This window comes from Nanorana parkeri, unplaced genomic scaffold (genome assembly GCF_000935625.1).
Source record: "Nanorana parkeri isolate BGI_ZX_2015 unplaced genomic scaffold, ASM93562v1 scaffold56, whole genome shotgun sequence".
In the NCBI taxonomy this organism is placed as follows: domain Eukaryota; kingdom Metazoa; phylum Chordata; class Amphibia; order Anura; family Dicroglossidae; genus Nanorana; species Nanorana parkeri.
In genome coordinates, this window is record NW_017306324.1 from 476,586 (window position 1) to 499,981 (window position 23,396).

The window sequence follows — 23,396 nt, forward strand, 5'->3', positions numbered from 1 at the left end:
GCACATACTTTCTGTGGATATTGCATTGTCTCTGGTTAGGCAGTCCTATGTTACCCTGGGCTGGGCACAGTCGTGTAGCTGCCTTGCTCACATGGATTACGAGCTTGTGGCCCAGCTTTGGGTTACTGGGGCGAGTGACAGGCTTATCATCGTCTGGCAGATCAGATTAGGACAGCAGCTCTTCTCATACGGTGTTATATAGTGGAGTAAAATCACACAGACTCGCGGACGTGAATACCAGATACAACTCTGGCATGGAGGAAGAGTATGATGTCATTGTGCTGGGGACGGGGCTCAAGGTAGGAAAATTGCATTGCTTCTTCTATTCCCATTAGATCTGTAATCATCTTGTCAAGTCAGGGCAACAACCCACAGCAACCAATCAGAAATCTGTCTTCCCTGATCCCTGTGCATTGCTGCACTGTCCAGTGCATTGTGGCTGGAGGTGTGATTGAGATACATTCAAATGAGTGGCAACGCAACACACGCCCCGCACTAAAATGCACGGTAGGTTAACGCACGGCACTGGTGTGAATGGGCCCTTAGGGTCTGCTGACATTAGGATGTTCGTATATTTGGAAGGCTCTCTAATTTAGTATTTTAGTTTTTTATCGGGTTCATCAGCAGAAGTTTACATGAACCCAATAAGGGCCTATTTGTAAATTATTTCACACAAGATTCACACAACTTTCACCCAGGAGTGAAACGTTTCTCTACATGAACCCAATTGGAAAAAACAAGTGTGAGGTTTGTGTAAAAACATTGATAAATTGCCCCATATTATTTCAGTCATACAGGAAATAAAGTACAGTATGTACTACTTTTAAAAATCCCTTTTATGTAGTGAGCGCTGCTTTCCGTCTGCCCATCACTTCCAACAACTTCCTGGATTCCCAGTCTGCTTTGCGTCTCTTTCCCTGCTGCTTGATGTGATGCAATCGGCATTTCTCAACACCACATATCCCATCATGCATTGCTTCCAGCAAGCAATGATGATGTTACATTGTTCAGACGCCGAGTTGTAGTTCAGAAGGCAGGCTCTGTGAGAGTGGGGACACAAGGAATTGGATATTCACAGGGCTGAGTGAAATTGTGTCAGTGTACTGAGGAAGTGCATGCTATGGGCATCTTCATTAGGTTTACAAACTTCTAGACGGATCTGGTTATTAGGAGTGGGATAGAACTTATAGAAACACAGATTTATTTTTATTTTTGACCATACATTCCCTTTAATATCTGGTGTTTTCACAACTGGTTCAGTAACCTTGAGAAGCCAGGTGTCCAATTTTTTATAGGAGGTTTTGGCACGATGGAAGTGATGCACTTTTAAAATACAGACGTTGGCATCAGCGGGGGCCCTTTTGCCTGCTATGTAATGGCGGCTCATACAACACCTGCACACGGTCTGTGTTTGCTGACATCACGGGCAGATGAGAGAAGCTAAGAAATGTAAGCTCTTAGGAGGATTTGGGACACTGTCACCAGCCAGTGGCTTATATATCTATCTAGTGTGTTGTGAAACAGGGATTAGCCTTATTTCCTTCATAATAACAACAAAAGCAGCACTGAGTAACTGCCGGGGGTACACAGGGGGCAACTGCTCTGGGAACAGTAGGGCAGGGGGCCCAGCCATGTCTGCTGCATACCCTTATTTCACCATTAATACCTTTCTTTCCCTGCAGTCTTATCTGCTGTCAGATGTACAGCTAGCAGGTATTCCAGGCAGCAAGGTTCTTTTTCAAACTGACTTGCAGTCAGTTTTCTTTAAAAGATTGCAATAAAAAACAAATAAAACAGAAAATAAATCCTTGTCGTTCAGGCTCTAACTAAACATACAGGTTTCCTCTTGGTGAGCTTCTCTCAGCCACCTCACAAAACCAAAGTATTTCCAGCAACCTTTTACTCACAAACATATCCAAATTGCATCTCTCTCTTCTCTCCCCCTCCTTTCCCCCCATAAAACCCTTGCCTGGATTCAGCTAGTCCTGTATACATATGAAAGAAATTGAGGGGAAATATAGCGCCCCTCAACGATTTCCCCTTTCCTTATGTCACAATATATATATCTATTTAATTTAACTTGTGACATTTCTCTTCCACCAATTCCTCACAGACACAATTCAGCATTATCACACAGAGCTCTGAATAGCTTTATTTCCAAGAAAACATGACAATGTAATGCCGCTGTCAAGACTCTACCCATATAAGGAATGGATGTTGACAGCTCATCACCCCGGGCCACTCTGCTGCATATAGAGGGCATCTGTCAGCTTCGCCATTTTTGGAGACTCGGGCAGCATTTATGACAGGCGATAGGCCCCAAAGCATTGTCATTTATTATGGTTTTAGCTGAGTGTCTTTTATCAAAAGTGAGCAAATTCTGTGCGCATTATCAGTGCCAGGCTCTGGGAAATCGCACTCCTAGTGAAACAAAGCATTTGTTTACAACATGGCTGCCTCATGACAAAACAGATGTACGTGTGACAGGAACTGGAAGTGGCCCGAGGTGGCAGGACAGTTGCAACAAAGTATAGTTTCTTGTCTTCTGTACACAATGTGTAATTCCCAGGATCAGTTCATATGTATCTATGTGGATGCTGCACAGTAGCTCTTCCCTTCTTTTGTATGCAGGGGCTTATTCTCATTATATTATGTCAAGATGGACATACCATTGTAACACTTATCTTGTGTCCCGTGCACATTGGTGAGTCCCCATTTTCTTGTGCACATTGGTGAGTCCCCTTCTTACTGTGCACATTATTCTGTAAATAATATAATGTGACTCCCCACTAGTAAATAAGGTGCAAGAATAAAAAATAATGTGATTAACAGCCTGTGATCATGGGCTTTGGGTTTGTGTTGATAGGTGAATACAGCTTGCTTTCAGGTACATTCTGCTCTCATTTGAGATTAAGTTGGTACTGTTCTGAGATCATTTGGAATTCACTGACCAACACATTTGATCTGCAATTGACTTGCTTCTGACCTGCTTCAAAGCTGCATCAAATGACTTCAACCTGCTTATGCATTCCCATTGACTCATATGAGGAGAGAAGCAGACCTGAAAAAAAAGCCCGGTGACACTGGACCTAATTATGCCGGGGCCCCAAATCTCCTGGGCACAAGACACTTGCACCCCTTGCGCCCCTAATAGTCACATCCTAGCTTTTAATATTAGTTTCCTGACTTGGAACCGATGATTTAGCTTGAAGCTTTCCTCGGAAAAAGATTTTATGATAGGTGAATAATAATTCTGTGAAAGATTTTCTATAGTACAAAACACATGGAAGCTAATAATAGATTGAATGACGTCAGTGGATGACCCTGATTCATTTCTCTACAAAAATATTCCAAATATCAGTACATGTGACCGGTATTTGATGTGTTGAGAATTATTTTTGGGGAAAAAGAGAGAGAGAAAGAGAGAGAGAGAGAGAGAGAAAGAAAGGGAGGGAAGTGAATGGGCAGAAAGAAAGTAAAGAGAGACAAGAAGGAAGAAAGAAATTGGAAAAAGGAGGGGGGGGGGGGGAAGGAAGAAGAAAGAGGGATATAAATAGATAGGGGGAAGGTGATGAACAATATATATAAAGAGAGGGAAAGTGAAACATAAAAAGGGAGAGAGAAGGCAAGAGTGGTGTCCAGTTTCATATTTCGCTCTATGCGGGTATCCAGGTCTAAACTTTCCACAGTACTGCCACACAGCACAACCCTCTTCGGCAGAGGAGAAGACCTGATTTTTTGTTTCTGCTCCAGTTAAGTAACACTTACTGGGCTTGTTCTCGCTCAGCATGTGACTGGATAGTGAACAGAGAGGCAACAGACTTATCAGCTCATTTCTCCGTCACTCTTATCTCTCCTCCTATCCGTATGCTTGCACTGCAGCACCTTGTTCTGCTTCTCCCTCCCCCTCTCGGAGCTCTGCTGTACAAGGCTTCTACCAAGTCAAATTCAGGTACTTACATTGCTTACATTTAACTGCATGTCAATGAATACAGAGCTGCATTCCTTTGTGTCTTTTATATGCACCTGGAGTTCAGCTTTAACACCTTAAACAAGTTAGTAACTGTATTCCTTTCTTTAGGAATGTGTGCTGTCTGGAATCATGTCTGTGAACGGTAAAAGAGTTTTGCACATAGACCGTAACAATTATTATGGGGGAGAAACTGCGTCAGTCACACCCCTGGAAGAGGTAGGTTCTTCATTATCATCCTTACCCTAAGGAAACAGGTGGTTATGGATAACAGAATAGTATCTATCTATCTATCTATCTATCTATCTATCTATCTATCTATCTATCTATCTATCTATCTATCTATCTATCAGTCTCTTTGTCTGTCTATTATTATATCTATCCTTTTCTATCTATTTTTTTCATTATCCCTCTGATAGAAGTCATTGATACAATCTCCTCTCCTCCTCAGCTTTACCGAAGATTTGATATGATTGGTCCTCCAGAACCAATGGGAAGAGGAAGAGAGTGGAACGTAGATCTGGTCCCCAAGTTTCTTATGGCCAATGGTAAGGAAATACGGTATGTTGCAGAATGGGGTGAACTCTGCTGCATGACCTTCAAGACATCTTCTGGGGTCACTGATCACATTAGAAGGAACTTTTCAGGACAGTAATATATTATGTGCACTACCATTTTTGAGGGAATGTGAGGGTCAGAGGTTACCTGTCCTGCCATCCTTTGTGGCACATACCATTGGTGGTGGTGGCGGGGTTGGTCAGGAACTGGTGGATAATTCTTGATTGTTTTACCTCTATGCGTGTGGCCTTTCTTCTGCTCCTGTTAGGACAGCTGGTGAAGATACTTTTATACACCGAAGTGACCCGATATATTGATTTTAAAGTGGTCGACGGAAGTTATGTGTACAAATCTGGGCGCATCCACAAGGTGCCCTGCACGGAAGAAGAAGCGCTAGTCTCGAGTGAGTGGACATCTCCAGAAAAGTGTGACATCTCCTTTATTTGCCTTGTAATTTTTTTTTTACCACATTGGCTACTATATTTTGTAGGGATGCACCGATACTTTTCGAGCACCAATGCCGATACTTGCCATTTTCATGAGAACTACCAGGGTTGCAGCGGTTGCAGCTGGTACCTGGCTCTGGCGCTCCACCACTGTCCTGAAATCTTTAGTCGATACTGTTTTAGAAAAACTGTCACATGACAATAAACAAACATGTATCAGTACTCGTACTAGGCAGATTTTGGCAACCCTGCCTGTTTTTTGAGTTGTCATTGATCTCTGCCTCTTTGTTTGCATCTAGACTTAATGGGCATGTTTGAAAAGAGACGTTTCCGCAAGTTCCTATCTTTTGTGGTCAACTTTAACGAACACGACGTCAAGACCCACCAAGATATTGATCCCAGGAGGATGACTATGCGAGAAGTGTACCGGAAATTCCATCTCGGTCCAGACGTCATGTCATTCACCGGTCACGCTCTGGCCTTGTACAGAAACGATGAGTAAGTACATTTCATTTTAACAAGGGTGATGTGAAAGAATGAGTGAAAAGCTGTTTCAGACATCCCAACTCTCCCGGACGCTCCAGGAGTCTCCCGCTATTAGATATCGGCTCTCGGTCGCCCGGGAGAAAAACACTTCCTCCCGGAAAGGTTTAATATGCTCGATCGAGCAGATAAACCTTTCCTGCAATCTTTTTTTTTTTTTTCTTTTCTGACATCGGGAGCCGCGGCCCGACCGTCAATCAGAAAAGGAAAAACAAAGGCATACGTATGCATAGCTAGATTCCTATTGGCTATTGCACTTTGCAATAGCCAATAGCAAACTAGGTAATGCACCCGCCCACTGCTGCTGTCAATCAGCAGTAGGGGACCTGAATTTTCCTATCGGGTCCTCTTCTAGTGAATGAAAGCAGCAGAGGGCAGGTGCATTAGCTAGTTTTCTATTGGCTATTGCAAAGTGAAATAGCCAAAAGGGATCTAGCTATGCATTTTTATGCCTTTTTTTTATTATTCTGACGACTGCAACTGTCAGAATACTAAAAAAAAAAACAGAAAAAAAAACCTGCAGATAGCAAAGAAGCTATTGCTTCCTGTGCTATCTGCCATCATTTCAGGGGGGGGGGCTCTCTCCCAGCCCCCCCTAACTCTCTCCGCGGATAGGAGGGGGGGGGGGCACCTCCCTGAAATGAGAGGGATACCTCCCTGAAATTGCTTCTTTCAGGTTGGGATCCCTGCTGTTTTGGATTTCACCCTACTCCCTACAGCATTTACTAGTGATTTACACACCCCTGCAACAATTAGAATCAGAATCCCAAAATAGTGATACCACTGTCCGGTACTGTGACTTACTGTGTCACCTGCCTGCTGATTAGGCTATATAAGAGCATCATTAATATACTGCCAAGGTCCTTCTTGTGCTCTACTTCTGTTGTAAGCTGTCTAAACTTCTCCTCCTTCATCTCCAAGTGCATGAAACATGCTAGAATGACAGCACTGTGCAATGTAATAAAGCCTTATTAGCTCATACTCTTGGCCTGAATACTGTGGTAAGCGAATACAAAGGCCAGCAGTATTTTAAGATAGATTTAATGACTTCCTTAAATTCTACTTTTATATTTTCCTAGAATTCCATGAGTACCTAAAAGTTAACCTGTGCTTTGTCAATGAAGAACAAAGCACCAGGTTCACTTAACTGCTGCCCAAGCAGATGTACAGTGTATGGCCAAAGTTCTGTGGGCAACTGACCATCACACCAATATATGGGCAAAAGTATGTGGCTACCACCTCCAAATTATTGAGTTTAGTTGTTTCCAGTGATGTGTCCTGGTAACGTTAAGCATACAAAGACATTTAGACAATTGCTTCCAACCTTATGGTAACAGTTTGGTGAAGGCCATTTTCTGTTCTAGAATGACTGTGCCCCTGTGTACAAAGCCAGCTCCATAAAGACATAGTTTGATGAGTTTGATGTGGAGGACCTTGGTGGTCTGTAGAGCCCTGACCTTAACTTTACTGAACACCTTTGGGATGAGTTGAAATGCCCATTGTAAGCCAGGTCTTTTAGTCCAACGACAGTACCTGATTTCAAAAACGCTCTTTGGGCTAAATCGGAATGAATTCCCACCGACACACTCCAAAATCTTGTGGAGAGACTTCCTAGAAGACTGTAGGCTGTTATGGCCACAAAGGGGAGCCAACTCCATGCTTTTGAAATGGGATGTCTAACACAGTGCTTCTTAACCTTTTCTGAGTCACAGGCAGCACACTTTAAAAGTATGCAAAATCTCGAGGCACCCCAATCTAAAATGTAAAAACTGGATATTTCAACATCATTGGGTGGTCCCTCTAAAATCCATACCAGACCATTAGCCCAGATAGGGCCCTACTATGGATCTGAAAGCGGGGACCCCATGCGTAAACACAAAATAATTGGGGTTACCCCTTTTACATTAGGAGCCTCCTTCACATCAGAGCCCCCCCTTTCACACCACAGTCCCCCATTACATCAGAAGCCCACCCTTCACATTAAGCCCCCCTTCACATCAGAGTTCCCTTCATTCACATCAGGAGCTCCCCTTCACGTAAGGATTCCTCTTCACATCAGAGGCATGGTGCTGTGTGAAAAGTAATTGTCTGGTGTTCATAAACCTTTGGCCGTCCTGTTGTTTCTTTGCCCCTCCTCTCCTCTTGTTCATTCTCGGAACACTTTCTATTCTGTTAACCATTCACAAAATACAAAGTGTTCCGTGAATGAACAAGAGGAGAGGAGGGGAGGACAGAATGGCTGGTGTGTAGTAGAGCCGCAAGTCTGCTGTCAAAGCGCGGTAGTATAGCGAAAGAACCCGATGGAAGTGTAAATTGTAAATAAGAGATAGTGATCCAGGAAGCGGCCCACACTATCTACCATGTAACTATTTGTAACTCAGCAGATTGGAACAAAAAAATAGTTTTTCCTAGAGTTCTCCTTTAGCCATTTAAATAAATGTTAGTGGTGCATTTTTTTCCCTCTTCTGCAGCTACCTGGATCATCCATGCCTGGAAACCATAACCCGAATTAAGTTTTATTATGTTTCCCTGGTTAAATACAGTAGAAGCCCTTACCTATACCCTCTCTATGGTCTGGGGGAGCTGCCGCAAGGATTTGCCAGGTGAGCACGGTTATTCCAAATTTGAGGACGTGTTGGAGAGAATGATATGAAACCCTGTACAGTATATCAGGAATATGTGATTTAGGATGACCAGACATATGAGAAATAGGGGTGAGACGGTTGATGTTGGAGTAACCCCTGTCAGTTATTTTTTTCGCTGTCAGGGAGATTTCCTTTCACTTCCTGTCCTAGAGAAACAACAGGAAGTGAAAGTAATTTCAACAAAGTAAGGGGAGACCCTATTTTTTGGCTCATTTAGGGCCCATTCACACCATGGCTGGACCAAATCCAGACCAGAACGTTTTTTTGTCTGGTTCAAAAACACATTCCCCATTCATTCCTACAGTAAAAACTGAGGCTAGTTCACACCACTGTGTTCATTTCTAGAGCGTTTCAAAAAAATACTGCACGCACTATTTTCTCTGGTCTAGAACATACCAAAATACATGTAAACACACCAGAACGCACTGGAACACACTATAAAGTCAAGGGAGACCTAAAAAAAAATGCACATGATCCCATTTGCAGAAATGCATCCAGATCTGGTCCAGACATGACTTGAATGGGCCCTAAATCACCTGTTAGGTGTCCATGTTGGAAGATGATGATGATGTGAGTATTGCTCATCAATGGAGCCACTGAGCATGCAGCAAGCAGTTGGGGTTGCCAGAAATGGCCCATTGATAGTGCCCGCATAATCCCTACCCATGTGCCAGGATGGTGGCAAGTGTTACCTGGCAATGAGTGCTGGCGAACATGAACAGCTCTTCATACACTTTGTAGGTTCTTACACGTGCAAGCCATTGTTCTTTTTCTGGCCACTGTTACATACAATAAGGCAAGATAAGATTTACTAAATGCAGATCCCAGACATTTCTTTATGGCCAAATTAAGAGTTCTAGTATCTAATTTTGTTACTATTTGGAGTTTTTAGAGTGAATATGAGGTCATCATAATGTAATGATGAAGGTAATTTGCCATTTCCTACATCTGTATAAATGTTGGTGGGGCTGTATTATTTATGTCACTCCGTCTGATGAAGGAACCTCTGGTGGTTCTGAAAGTTGCACTTTTTGTATGATGTGCTAAAAGAATATCGATAATGATGATTTGATTGCAGAAGATGGAGATGCACCAGCAACATATTCTTATCCAATTGCTGTGGCTTCATCCAACAATCGCTCCAGCACCCTGCATTTGAGGGTGAAGGCCGGTTTGGTGTCCAATGTAGATATCTATGACTCCATGTCCCTTCTATTCTTAATGACCACTCAGTATTGTGGATTTTTCCATCATGTGCAGTCCAACAGGAAAAATAAAAGGGGTGAATCTCCCCAATGAGGACCCAGACACAGAAGCGTCCCTTGCCTAGGCTGAGAACGCTGCCTATGATGCATTGAAATCCAAAGCAGTGTTGTTAGCCCTGCCCAGTGCTCCTTTACTGGAATACATTACTCCTATACTCCATATACCACGCCTTTACTCCATCCCTGTGTCCATCTCTACATGCATACATTGATTTCTTTCCCAGCAAAACAATGCTGCTGCCTTTACTCCCAAGAGCCTGCCCACACATTGTGTATAGGGAAATGGTTCTTGTGAGATGTAGTTCTGTGGGGGTGTCTAAGTCAATAGGATCTGATGTTCCCCTTGCAATAATTTTACATGTCTGAAGATGATACAACTGGGAATGATACAAGATTGTTCCTACTACAGGAACAAGGTTGAAAAATAACGCTGGAACATATTCTATAGGAGGAGAGGGAGTATTGGGTGGAACTTTGGGCCATGCCCATACAAATCATTTAATTTCTCACCTGTCTCATTTAGGCTGAGCGCTCTGTATGGAGGAATTTATATGCTCAACAAACCCGTAGATGAGATCTTGATGGAAAAGGGGAAAGTAGTGGGCGTGAGGTCTGAGGGAGAGGTAAGATGTGCTAACATGATTATAGGACTCTGACTTCCCTTTGTTTATTTTTCTGCTTGTAATTTTGTCAATGGAAAACAACTGAAGGTGGACTATTATAAGGGATGTACATAGGCTGCCATTGCTGATTTACTTCTGAAAATCGTATTTGCCAGTTGCATATGGAAGAAAAAAGATGTTTCCATTAGTTTCGGGAGGGATTCTTTAGAGTAGGTGTGAGTAAAGCAAACCTGTGCTTTGCTCGTCCAATCAGATTGCTCTCTGAGTCCCTACATGGGTCCATGGGGTCAGAGGCCCAAGTGCAACTTGTGCTCTTCTTTTTTAACCAGTTTTCATTCTACTTTTGCACTAAATAAATATATTGTGATGGATGTGGTGTCCTTAGTATCATGTCTATGTTGCTTTGTTATATTAGACATGGTGATCTTACTGTAGGTTTATTGGGCTTAGTGTAAAGGAGAACTTGTATCCTATTTTTAGGCTGAACCGGATTCTTGAGTGGGAACTAAAGGGGGACCCCATTAATATCTGTCACCATGGCCCCACGGTCTGTTATTTACACCTCTGGCGGAAGCCGTCAATGTTGTCTCTTGCCTTACAGATCGCTCACTGTAAACAGCTCATCTGTGACCCCAGTTATGTTCCCGATCAAGTGAAGAAGGTCGGTCAGGTGATCAGAGTCATCTGCATCCTCAGCCATCCAATCAGGAACACCAATGAGTGCACGTCTTGCCAAATCATCATCCCCCAGACGCAGGTCAACAGGAAATCAGGTTAGACACAACGCGCACCTTCTTTTTACATTTCCTCTTTTCTTAAAGCAAATTAAAACAGTAGCAAACGCTCAATATTTTTTTCAATAACGAATTCAGATCTCAGCAAAGTATTTCTTTGCATTTTTTGCTCAAACACTTACAGTCATCATGATTCCAAACAGCTCCAACTCTCTCTACTCAGCTTCTCTGAACAAAGATCAAAAGGGACATCACAATCTCTGCAACTCTCTATCTACTAGCTTGGAGGAGGGAGGAAGAAAGAGTGGGGAGCATAGAGGAGGGGAGCAGTTGTCTGTCTATTAGCTTGAAGGCAGTAGGAGGAAGGAGGAAGAAGAGAGAAGGGAGGAAGTTAAAGGAATGGCTTGTCTTGCTGTGCCTGTGTGTTTGTGGAGACACACAGCTTACTAGCACACACAAGGGTGGCTTAATAGAACCCTGCTCAGTGCTCAGGGGATCAGCTGATTCTGCAGGAAAATAAGACTTTTAAACATTAAGCCCTCATTCACACCTGAACGTTTTGTAGCGCGTTCTACGCTCGACGAACGCTCTACAAAACGCTCAAAAATATAAATCCCATTGTATTCAATGGTCTCGTTCCCACCTTGGCGTATTTCCGCCTGTCCCTAACGCGCTACAAAACGGCCCACGCCTGAAAAGGTACATGTACTACTTTGGGCCGTTTTGTTGCGCGTTTCCATTGGGATACAGCCAAGTAGCCTTCGGAAACGCGCGACGGTCGCGCAACTTTTTTACCGCGAATCGCGGTTAAAAAAAGACGCGCGACATACGCGCATATGCAATACGCCTAGGTGTGAACGAGACCTAAGTAGCAGCATCCATTGTAAGTGATTGAATTAGCAGGCAGTGATAGAGTAACTTGTGCAGAGGAGGATATGGCCTGTCACACCCGGAACGGATACCAACAACAGCTGTAGTTCTTGCACACAGCAAAGACTGTAGTTAGTATAACTGATTTTGTTTTATGGGTTGTGATATATGTACAGTTGTATATGAATCTCTGAGATTCCATGGGTCAGCTCTCTGGGCACCATGTCGGATACACATGAAAACTTTGTTTTGGGCAAATATTTTTACAAGGTAGGTCACCAGACTTATCCTCAACTCCCAGTTTACAGGGGCTTGGGATGGGCATGCAGAATGTGATGGCACATGTGGATAGCCAATTTGTTCACACTTACTAGGGCCAGTTTAGACAAAAGCTGATTAACCTAAAAATACGTCTTTGAAATGGGGGAAGAAACTCATGCAAACCAAGGGAGGTGAGGCAAACACCATGCAGATGTCTTGGCCAAGAGTCAAACCCAGAACCCCAGTACTGCAAGGCATACACACTAACCACTAAGCCACTGTGCCTTCCCTTTATAGGGTACTTGTGGCTTAATGCTTATCTCTGGGTACATTTTGTGCCCCACTTCTCCCTCCCTCTCACCCCCTCCTCCCAAATATTCACATTTTTTTTTTAACCAGAACCTTCACCAACACCTTTTTTCATCTTATCCACCGTCACATGCCCTTGCTGATGCCTCCACTGTGACGAGTGGAGACTGGTGGGGATCCAGCACTGCAATCCATGCTGACCAGTCCTATCATTATGACATTATCCTACCACTTTAGTCTCCTAGTGGAGGATTCTTCTACTAGACAGCCAATAGCCAGCAATGTTGGCTAGGGTTCCCTCAAAAATAAACTTCTTCTCTGCCTGATATACATTGCTTTACTTTACCTGCAAAGCACTGGTCTAAAATTAGAAAGCTTCTTCTTACCCCTACCCCCCTCTACCATAGGATACATATCCTCAATGGACAACTAACAATATGATTTGTTATATGAATTAATCTGGAAGGGTTGTCTGCAGAAACTGCGGCACGAAAGGTCCTCTGGAACCCTTCCTCTCTATTATTTATAGCAGGGGTGATTATAACTGCAATCTGTCATATATTTCTCCCCGCTCAGACATCTACGTGTGCATGGTTTCTTGTTCGCACTGTGTGGCATCAGACGGGAAGTATGTCGCTATAATTAGCACGACGGTAGAAACTGAGAATCCGGAGAGTGAGATCCAACCAGCGCTAGAACTCCTGATGCCTCTGCCAGGGCTTCCAGGCTCCAACCTGGCTTACAATATTGGGATAATGTGTAAATCACCTTACATGAAAATAATATTTATATACCAATAATTATACCAAGGAAAAGCAACCTCTTTGTCTCTGCACTGCTAAGATAGATCAGGCAATGCTTCTTACTGCACAGAGGGGGATCTTTGACTAGACCATCCTGAGATCTGACTCCTTCTAAGCCCTTCTATACTGGAACCTTCAAAGTTTAGTTTTCCTAACAGCCTCCCTAATGGGGCCCCCTTCCTACCCCAGTGTCACAATTGGGATCAGGCTTAGAGTCCCGTAGCTGAAACAGCAGGCAAATTTGTGGTATAACAGGCCGGGTTTGGTACACAAGCAGACGGTAGTAGTATAGGAGCAGGCAGAAGCGTAGTCCGTGAACAAGCTGAGGTCAGTAGCCAAAGGTATCAGGTATGAAGCAGAAGACAATGAGAGTAGTTAGTGAATCAGCAGCCAAAGGTCAGTACACGGGTAGCAGTATGAGAGGATTGTATTACAGAAGGAGCAGGAAGCAAGATATTGGCAGGAGCACAATAATCTGGGAAACAGGAAGTGCAGAGGCATGGCTTAAATAGGAAGTTCAAGGGAGGATCAAGGAGTTCAGAGTTCAGCAGAAACTAGGTTTACCTGAGGATTACACAGGAGATCAGGCAAGGAGCTATCCAAGGTTCCAAGGAGGCTCAGCAGGTAGAACCACCGCCAGCTACAGCAGAGGCCCCGGGTTCAGATCCAGTTCCTGACACCCAGGCCCCATAGCAACCGTGTTGGCTGCTATGGCTATTGTTACCCCACTGGGTGTCACAGTTGTCCACATTCCTGGAGAGGTCATTTTGGATTGGAGGGACATCTTCCCGGGCATCAGTATTTAAAAATGCCCTTTTAATTGCCTGAATTTGTGATCCATGTGCATTGTGTGTTTGTTTTTTATTTTCATTCAGGTTTGTCTCCATTAGTAACCAGTATGTCCCAAAGCATGACGGTACAAAGAACCAGGTGAGCGCTCTGAGTCAATGTATTTTCATCTAGATGGGCATATTCACAGAATCCTGATCATTATTTTACAATTTATAAACTTGATTCTTGCCACCATTGCTCAATCTGGAACGAGATCTCCCCTTAGGCAAAATCCAACACTCAGTTCTTCCAGGTGATGGTGGAGTTGTGCTTGCCTTCTGGATCTTTCAATGGACAGCAATAGAACCTGATAGGGGATCTAATCCTCCCCTACTATATCCAAAAGGACTAAAAAGGTTTACCTGGCTTTAGAACTAAGGAATGGGGGGCACTTGCTTAAACCTTGGGTTTAACCTTAAAAATATATTCAAGTACCTGAACTATTAACAGAAATGTATCTTATTTGTGTGTCACTCGGCTGTAGATCCTCAAATCATCTCTTTATTGGTGCTGACACGGTTCTTGCTTCTGGAGTGGTGGCTACTTTTGTTCCCCATGGTCCCTGTGTGTGTTGTAAAGTAGTCACCGCTCCAAGCTTTCTCCCGTGATGGACTACAATCTCATTACAAATTAGTAAACTAAGCATGAGATTGTAGTCCATCCCGGGAGAGAGCTTGGAGTGGTGGCTACTTTACAACACACACAGGGATCATGGACCATGGACCATCTTGTTGGAAAATGGTTGGGTTTGGAACGTTGGTCAAATCTTCTAATCGCTAGTTCTAATTAACATTAATTTTAAACCGCAGTGGCAAGGAAAATTGAAGGAGCAGGATGCCATTTTTTTTCTCAATTTTAATCTGAATGAACGAAACTTTACCCGGGAATGTGATTTTCATTGGGGAAAAAAATCGTACATAATGTAAAGTGCGTGTGCAAGGCACAAAATAAACCTATAAATACATCTGAGATTCAATTTATATAGCCTGTCTGGTGGAGATTTTGAAGGCCTTTCAAATTAAGGAATTGACCTAATGGTGCCAAGTTGGAATGCTCGGCTGACAGATCTCAAACAAAATTCTAACAGTGTATGGTTGGCTTAAAGGGGTATTAAGTTCTCCATTTTATTACATATATCTACTGCAAGCAAGCAGTAGATATACACTGAGTGGCCAGTTTATTATGACCACATGGCGTTTGTAGGCAAATTAGCTATAATTAGCTATCATTTCGCTCTGAAGTTGCTAGAGGGCCAGACCATTATAAATAGGGAAGCAGGTTGTTTACCACGACAGTAAAGGTGATTTTTTTTTGAAGATACGGGTAAACAACGCAATTTAACAGCCTTTGAATGTGGGATGATTGTTGGCGCTCGGAGCCATGGAGCGAGTATCAGCAAAACAGCAGAATTCGTTAAATGTTCAAGAGGGGCTCATTGTTAAAGTGTTTAAAGACTGGACTGTCAGACGCAAATCTGGGTCTGAACGTGCGAATTGTGGCCGTCAGCGACTAGTCAATGTTAGGGCAGAACAGGGGAGGGGCAAGACTGGTACAAGACAACAGAAGGGCAACAGTGCAGTGTCAGATTCCTTGCATCACCTTTCAACATCTCGTGGAGTCACCAGGCGGCCCAACAAAGTCATCCTGTGGAGTTATCTCATGGCCCAACGAAGTACTGATGGGGTGGTCATAATAGTCTGGCCACTCAGTGTATACCCCAAAGTTTAAAAAATGAAAAAGTGCCCAAAATGTAATAATTGAAATGTGTCTGCATCCAGGGCCGGCCTTAGGGGTGTGCGAGCAGTGCGGCCGCACAGGGCGCCATGGCAACAAGGGCGCTGTGCGGCCGACACTCGCACAGGGCGCCTAAAGGCCTAAGGCCGGCCCTGTCTGCATCGTTTGCTCCTGGCTGCAGAACACAGTTTCTTCAACGGCCATGCAGAAGCTAATGTGTGCGGGCGCATGCGCATTGGATACCACCGGAGGAAAGATGAGGAGGGACACAATGGAAGCGTATGCATGCAGCCAGGAGCGTGCATGATGGACGGACTCCGTGGGAAACAGGAAGACATAGGAGTCTGCGTTGGATCAGAGACCGCCACCGACACTGGAGGGACTGCTGAAAACTACCGGAAGAAAGAAGATTGTCAGATCAAGAGGAATCACATAAGGTAAGTCCCTACAGCAGCATGGGAGCGGGAGGGGGGGATTAGCTAACTGTTACTGTAAGTCTCACAACCTCTGTCCAGTCTACTTTGAGTAATACACTTGGGGTGGCTACTCTGAAGGCCTGAGCAGATTAGACATTGTGCTGAGCTCTCAGTCAGTAGCAATGTCATGCAAACGTCATAGCGCCGGCCTTGCCAGGGGGAGGCGATGGCGCACCTCGTCTAAGCGGGATATTAGGCATGCATGCTTTGCTGAGAGGCTCTGGCACACAGATTAACAAACTGCCTTGGCGTTCTGTCAGCCATGAAGAGACAACTTGTACTCGTGTATAGAGATTTTTTGGGTGTTTAGCCCTTGCTGCTTTCATTAAAAGGGCTAGTAGACTTATATTAAAGTCTCGTTTATGTGAAAGAGTATTTAAATGGCATTTGCGGGTATGAAACTCTTTATTTGCACATGAAAATCTTTTAGTAGCATTCAATTTAGATGAAATGACTCTGTGGCCGCTTACATAAATTAATAAAAAATATATAAAACAGTGTCTGTGAGAGTATCAATAGCAGGGGTGGGCAACTCCGGTCCTCCAGCTGTTGTGGAACTACAAGTCCCATGAGGCATTGTAGGTATGACTTACTCAGAGGCATGGTGGGATTTGTAGTTAAAGCACAGCTGGTGCTGCCCACCCCTGATCAATAGTTTCCTTTCCTGAAGGATCTTCAGCACCCAACACGCTACTGGGAGTATTAGATATCTGGTCCCCACTGACGTGCATTGTGGTTTCACCTTTAGGGCTATGTCACTACAGGTACAGGACCAAGCATGGATGTAGTGGGCAGGAGGTGGAACCATAGTAGTCGGCAGGGGGATGGGGTTGGAGGAGTGGCGCAAGACACACAGGCGGCTGGACAGGTAAGTCAGGAGTGAATGAACAATGCTAACCTCACTTTTATGATTGGTTTGGGTGACTTGTAAAATTTTTAGGGTGATCGGTCCTTTTTATCTGATTTTTGTTCTCTGGACATTAGCAGATATTTTTCAGACTTGTTTGCCTTGTAACGTTTCTCGAAAATGCAAAGAAGGATTTAAAAATGAATGGCCCCCGGTCTTCCTCTTAAGGTGTCTTAAAGTGGTCTCTCGTCATTATCCTATGTCACTTTAGCATACCTTAAAGAAGTTCTGTACTGTGGAAGCTGCACCCAAAAAGTCAGGCACAGGGCAAAGGACTAGTCACCAGTATTGCCTGTGGGCTCCCTGCAGCTGGTCTTTTCCCATTACTGACTTATCACACCATGTTTGTTCTGCTATGCTTTTCTTTGAGGAGGCAGCCATCTTGGTATAGGCTTCCTCTTCCTCATGTCAAAGCTGTCCACCTAATGATCTGATGACTGGTGAGGTAATGATAAGAAGCAGCAGGAGAGGTGGAGGAGGCACAAATCTATAGAATTAATGAAGCAGGGAGATCCTTGCACTGCAGGTGCTCAGGTACAGCTTCCTCTCCAGCAAGGAGAACAGTAACCAGCAGGAGTGGTGAAGGAGGCACAGATCTATAGAATGAATGAAGCAGGGAGATCCTTGCACTGCACGTCCTCAGGTACAGCTTCCCCTCCAGCAAGGGGAACAGTGAGCAGCAGGAGAGGTGGAGGAGACACAAATCCATAGAATGAAAACAGCATGAGCAGGGAGATCCTTGCACTGCAGGTCTTCAGCTACAGCTTCCCCTCCAGCAACGAGAACAGTAACCCGCAGGAGAGGTGGAGGAGGCACAGTTCTATAGAATGAATGAAACAGAAGCAGGGAGATCCTTGCACTGCAGGTCCTCAGGCACAGCTTCCCCTCCAGCAAGGAGAACAGTGAGCAGTAGGAGAGGTGGAGGAGGCATAGACCCATAGAATAAATAAAGTAGGAGCAGGGAGATCCTTGCACTGTAGGTCCCAAGATACAGCTGCCCCTCCCGCTAGGGGAACAGTGAGCAGCAGGAGAGGTGGAGAAGGCACAGATACATATAATTACCAAAGCAGGGAGATCCTTGCCCTGCAGGTTCTCGGATACAGCTTCCCCTCCAGCAAGGTGAACAATGAGCAGCACAGTAGTGACATCACCAGATCTCACTGCAAGTCTCATGGACATAAAGTTCTCTGTTATTTTTCAGGAGGGATTCATTACAAAATGTATTACATCTCCATCTATTCTTCACAAAGACATTTCACACTGATGACAACTGCTTTCTCTTTCCATAGATTTTTATCTCCCGTTCCTATGACGCAACCACACACTTTGAGACCACCTGTGACGACATTAAGGGCATCTTCCAAAGAATGACCGGTGCCCCTTTGGAATTCAAAGACATGTTGAGTGTAGACCCGGAGACCAACCCAGATGATTCGGACTGACCAGCTCTGTCGGACGGGATCATTTAATAAGGCGGTGCTATGATGTGCGACAGCCCCCCGGCAGCCAATCAGATTCTATTGTTCCACAATTTAGAGCAGTCAGAAAAGTGAGAGATGCCTGCCGATTGGTGGATAGGGGTTCCTGAGCTTAGCACAGTTTTTGCTGCCTTATTAAAGGCAGAGATCTCTTTTTTGTATAAAATAAAGGGCCAGTCAATTCAAAAGTGAGTTTTTAGCTATACATGTAGCTTGGTGGAACGAGTCAGCCCCTGGTTTCTTATATGTGTTGAATACTCCCAATAGCAAGATCTCCCTGTCATAATTCCCAGCTCTGTCCTGGGAGTTTTATGGTGCTCCCACTCGGCACCAACCTTGAACATTTCAGATGTTCACACCCACTCTCGGGTGTTCTCAACCAGTTGTACATTCTCCATTATATAAAATAAAAATCTAGAAGGGATGGTGTGAGCCCCTAATAATGGGCACAGCAGGTGTGCAAACCTGGGAGCTCAGTGTAGAGATGGTGGGAACTCCTCATAATGAGCACAACAGGTGTACAGACCCGGGAACTCAGTGTAGAGATAGTGGGAGCCCCTCATAATGGGCACAGCAGGTGTACAGACCCGGGAACTCAGAGTAGAGATGGTGGGAACCCCTCATAATGGGCACAGCAGGGGTGCAGACCTGAGAACTCAGTGTAGAGATGGTGGGAACTCCTCATAATGAGCACAACAGGTGTACAGACCCGGGAACTCAGTGTAGAGATAGTGGGAGCCCCTCATAATGGGCACAGCAGGTGTACAGACCCGGGAACTCAGAGTAGAGATGGTGGGAACCCCTCATAATGGGCACAGCAGGGGTGCAGACCCGGGAACTCAGTGTAGAGATAGTGGGAGCCCCTCATAATGGGCACAGCAGGTGTACAAACCCGGGAACTCATTGTAGAGATGGTGGGAACCCCTTATAATGGACACAACAGGTGTGCAGACCTGGGAACTCATTGTAGAGATGGTGGGAACCCCTTATAATGGACACAACAGGTGTGCAGACCTGGGAACTCATTGTAGAGATGGTGGGAACCCCTTATAATGGGAACATCAGGTGTATAGACCTGGGAACTCATTGTAGAGATGGTGGGAACCAGCAGGGGTGCAGACCCGGGAACTCAGTGTAGAGATAGTGGGAGCCCCTCATAATGGGCACAGCAGGTGTACAAACCCGGGAACTCATTGTAGAGATGGTGGGAACCCCTTATAATGGACACAACAGGTGTGCAGACCTGGGAACTCATTGTAGAGATGGTGGGAACCCCTTATAATGGGAACATCAGGTGTATAGACCTGGGAACTCATTGTAGAGATGGTGGGAACTCCTCATAATGGGCACAGCAGGTGTGGAGGTGTGAACCAGGGATATGAGGCTTTTGGGTAACTCTCCAGCAAGTACCAAACCCTGAAATATCGGTTTTGGATGGACTGAGCCCTTAACCTCTGCATATATTTCTCTCTGCCTTTATTTTATTCCGTCTTTTATGTGGATATTGTAAATGGTTTTCTTTTTTTGGCTCAGTATAACTTTTTTTTTTACATAAACGTCACCTATCCATGTTAATATTTCTTAGCGAAAAGTTCCCTTTTCTCCCCTCATTATTGTTCCAACAACATCCTCAATACTTCGAGTGCAAACAATAATGGAAATTATTCTCATCATTTACGATTATCACTTTGTTCGTTGTGAAAGCCAATAAAATAATGTTGTGACGTGTTATATATTATTGCATTCAATGATTGCTTGTCTCTTATCTGCTGTAAATCCGATGCCAGCGCCGCGCGCCGGGTGATAAATACTAGGGATGCACCAATATATTGGCTGCCGAAACTGGCACTTTTGGCTAAATGCCGAAAGTGCAATTTTCCTGCCGATACATCGGCGTATCCCTGCTTTCTTTCCTCCCCGCTGGGTGCTGCTCTGTGTCCCAGTGGGGAGGAGAGAAACTGTGACAGCCGGCCGAGCGCTGTGGGAGGAGAGCTCTGTATCTCCCCCCCACACCGCTCAGCCTCCTGTCACAGTCTGGCAGAGCGGTGTGTGGGCGGAGACAGCCCGCGCTGTCACAGGAGGCTGAGCTCTCCTCCCTACACCGCTCGCTCAGCCTCCTGTGACAGCATGTCAGGAAAGAGAGCGGGTAGAAGCAATCAGTGATCGCTGAGTGTTTGTACATAATTGAGGACAGAGTATGGTTACTATATCCCCAATTATGAATAGAAAAAAATTAAATTAAAAAAACATTTTCGGTTTTGGCCTGACATTTTTTTACATTTCGGTTTCGTTTCTGAAATTCCCATTTCGGTGCACCTCTAATAAATACAGAAGAACGTGCCAGGCAGACACTTCCCAGGATTGAAGGGTGCGCTTGAACTTCTGTATGGAATAAAAATTTCCTTGTATCAGTGTTATTAGTGTGTTTTAAAACAGATTTTCTTTTTCCTGCGATGGCGGGGTGGCTGGTAATCACAGTGCGGCCTGCTCCCCTGAGACACGAGGGGGATTTTTCGAGCATGTTTACAATATGCTATTTTGGGAATCGGTTCAACTGAGTTCAGTCAGTACAGGCCAGCACGTTTCTGTCCCTCGGGGACCTTCATCAAGCCGTTGGCTTTTGCTTTATTCTGGTGCTAGCTTTTCGAGCTAAAGAGAACCTGTCATGATGGCTGTTAGCTGTCAGGGCCAAGGAGATGATCAGCTTTGTAAATAAAGAGAACCTGTCATGATGGCTGTTGCTGTTAGCTCTCACGGCCAAGGCAATGACCAGCTTTGAATTAAAGAGAGCCAGTCATGATCAATGACCAGCTTTGAATTAAAGAGAGCCAGTCATGATGGCTGTTAGCTGTCAGGGTCAAGGCGATGAACAACTTTGGAATTAAAGAGAACCTGTGATGATGGCTGCTACCTGTCACGGCCAAGGCGATGGCAGGCTTTGGAATTAAAGAGTACAAGACCAGTCACCCTGCACAAGGAGAGAAAGCAGCAGTGAGCGGTCTTTATTACAGGAAGCACTTCCCGTTGATAAGCTATATTCATGGCAGCAGTGTAGAATCTTAAGAAAAGCAAGAAAAGAAAGAAATTGTCCACACTTTGGGAGATGTGCTCTAACTTCCTGTTGCAACTCTTGGACAGGAAGTTAAAAAAACAACTTTAAAAAAAAACCCTTCCATACCCCTTCTGTTTTGGCTATACATTCCCTTTATTATAAAAAAAAAAAGTAATGTTATAATACAAATATGCAGTTAGGCATTCTGACAAATAATGATTGATCCTGCCTGATTAATAATCTACCTTGTAAAATACTTCTGCACTATAGGTAGAAGGGGGACTGGCTCTTCTCTGGGTCCATGCACTCTGCTATAAAGCAAGCAGCACATTTTGGCCACTTTGTAATAACCAACTCGGTCAGCAGATCCCCAAAGTAGCCCAAAAGAGCCAAACCGCTGACCTCACAGCCTAACCTGGGTGACAGCCAATGTACAAAGCACGTGACCGCACCCGGACAGACCCCTCCTGCGGCTCCGCCTACTCCTAGCTGTCAGCGCGCAAGTCCCGCCCACCAGGGCTGTCAGCGGACAGACCCCGCCCACCTTCTCTGTCGCAGCTTCCCCACTCCTTTCCCAACCCCACCACCCAGCACAGGATCGGCGGAAGTGACGTCAGGGCAGAGAGAAGCACTTCCTGTTGTAGACATTCGGTAGAGAGAGGCTGGCGGAGGTGGAGCGGCTGAGGGGATTAGCGCCGCCTCCCCCGGGACTTTGTGGCTGAGCTGAGTGTCGGAGAGAGAGGAAGGTCCCGGCTAGGTGAGGCTGCTGGGCGCGGGTGGGGTTGAGGGGTATTCGGTGACATTTGTTGGAAGTGAACGGCTCTTTTTGTGAGGTGGGGATGCTGTGTGGGGGGGGGGGGGCATTCCTGAGGCGACTTTAGGGGGCATCCTGTCTGAGGGGGGGTTGCTGTGAAGTGACTGATATTGGGGGATTTTTTAGTGCTGGTGGGGTAATCTTCACAGGAGGGGCAGTTGTTCTGCCTGGTTGGAGGAATGTGGGGTAGTGGTGGTAATGAAGTATTGTGGAAGGGATGTGGGGCAATCCTGATTGTGGGGGAGGGGATGCTTCTAGATCTCTAGCAGGTCTCCATTGTTTATATCCTGACATTGGTGCAGTTTCTGTGTCACAATGACACTTTCTTTGGAGTAAACACAAAAATGGGCGCTGCAGGTCTGCATAGGTGCAACTGTCACATGCAGGTGGAGAGTTTTAAAGACAGAGGAGCTGTGTGTGCGTGGCCACGCCTCCTTGTCAGTGCATTGCTGCTGTCACCGGTTGTCATGTGCACAGATGGAGAACGCATCCTGCCGCGATGTTAAAGCTGAACCCCAGGCAGATATAAAGGACTCAAATTAACGCAGCTTTGTATTCATTAATACGCCGTTGAATGTATTTTTATTTCGATGCAAAGCACCTGAATGCGGCCTGATATCAAAACTATTGGTGGCCCTGTACAGAAGAACTCAGAGAGGGGGAGGTAGAAGCAGCACAAGGGAACTATCAGGTGCTGCTGCAGTGTAAGGAGCATGCTGATAGGAGAAGAGAGCGGAGTGACGGGTAGATGAACTCATGAGTCTGCTGCTTCTACTTCACTGTCTAGTCACAAGGTTGGTAGTTGTGGTGCTGGTGGGGGACTGCAACAGAACCACCCCCCTCCCAGTAGACAAGGCTGTGCTGTGTAAATCTAAGGCTTGGTGGGTTAAACATCCCCAGCACGTATTTTCAGCTTTAAAGGGTGAACCAGCGCATTACAGCCCCATAGACTTCTACGAGGCTGGGGCTGGACAGAAGGGTGATGCCCCAATAGAAGTCTGTGGGGTTGTAATGCCCACATTGGTCTAGGATGTAAACAAACACCAGAGGCTGCGGCTGATGGATCGAGGTGCGATA

The 23,396-nt window shown here is 45.1% G+C and overlaps 2 protein-coding genes across 2 annotated transcripts in view; both read left to right on the plus strand.

Moving 5' to 3' along the window:
* The first annotated feature begins 254 nt into the window (after positions 1–254).
* On the plus strand, positions 255–18,417 carry LOC108804368 (rab GDP dissociation inhibitor beta-like). Its single transcript, XM_018576079.1, has 12 exons — positions 255–299; positions 4,082–4,189; positions 4,422–4,518; positions 4,797–4,931; positions 5,274–5,472; positions 7,989–8,120; positions 9,951–10,050; positions 10,652–10,823; positions 12,801–12,936; positions 13,360–13,368; positions 13,903–13,957; positions 18,265–18,417. The coding sequence occupies exons 1-12, from the start codon at positions 255–257 to the stop codon at positions 18,415–18,417; spliced, it is 1,341 nt and encodes a 446-aa protein (XP_018431581.1).
* Positions 18,418–22,112: 3,695 nt separating this feature from the next.
* ARIH2 (ariadne RBR E3 ubiquitin protein ligase 2) overlaps positions 22,113–23,396 on the plus strand; it is a 35,769-nt gene continuing 34,485 nt past the window's right edge. Inside the window, exon 1 of the mRNA XM_018576133.1 lies at positions 22,113–22,262. The gene's annotated coding sequence lies outside the window, so the exon portion shown is untranslated. The remainder of the gene's footprint in view (positions 22,263–23,396) is intronic.

Excerpts from the sequence above, each read along its gene's own strand:
- LOC108804368 (XM_018576079.1), top strand. The coding sequence starts at position 255 with ATGGAGGAAGAGTATGATGTCATTGTGCTGGGGACGGGGCTCAAG. Across the intron at positions 300-4,081 it reads TGCTGGGGACGGGGCTCAAG|GAATGTGTGCTGTCTGGAAT; the intron begins GTAGGAAAATTG and ends TCCTTTCTTTAG. Across the intron at positions 10,824-12,800 it reads GCAGGTCAACAGGAAATCAG|ACATCTACGTGTGCATGGTT; the intron begins GTTAGACACAAC and ends CTCCCCGCTCAG.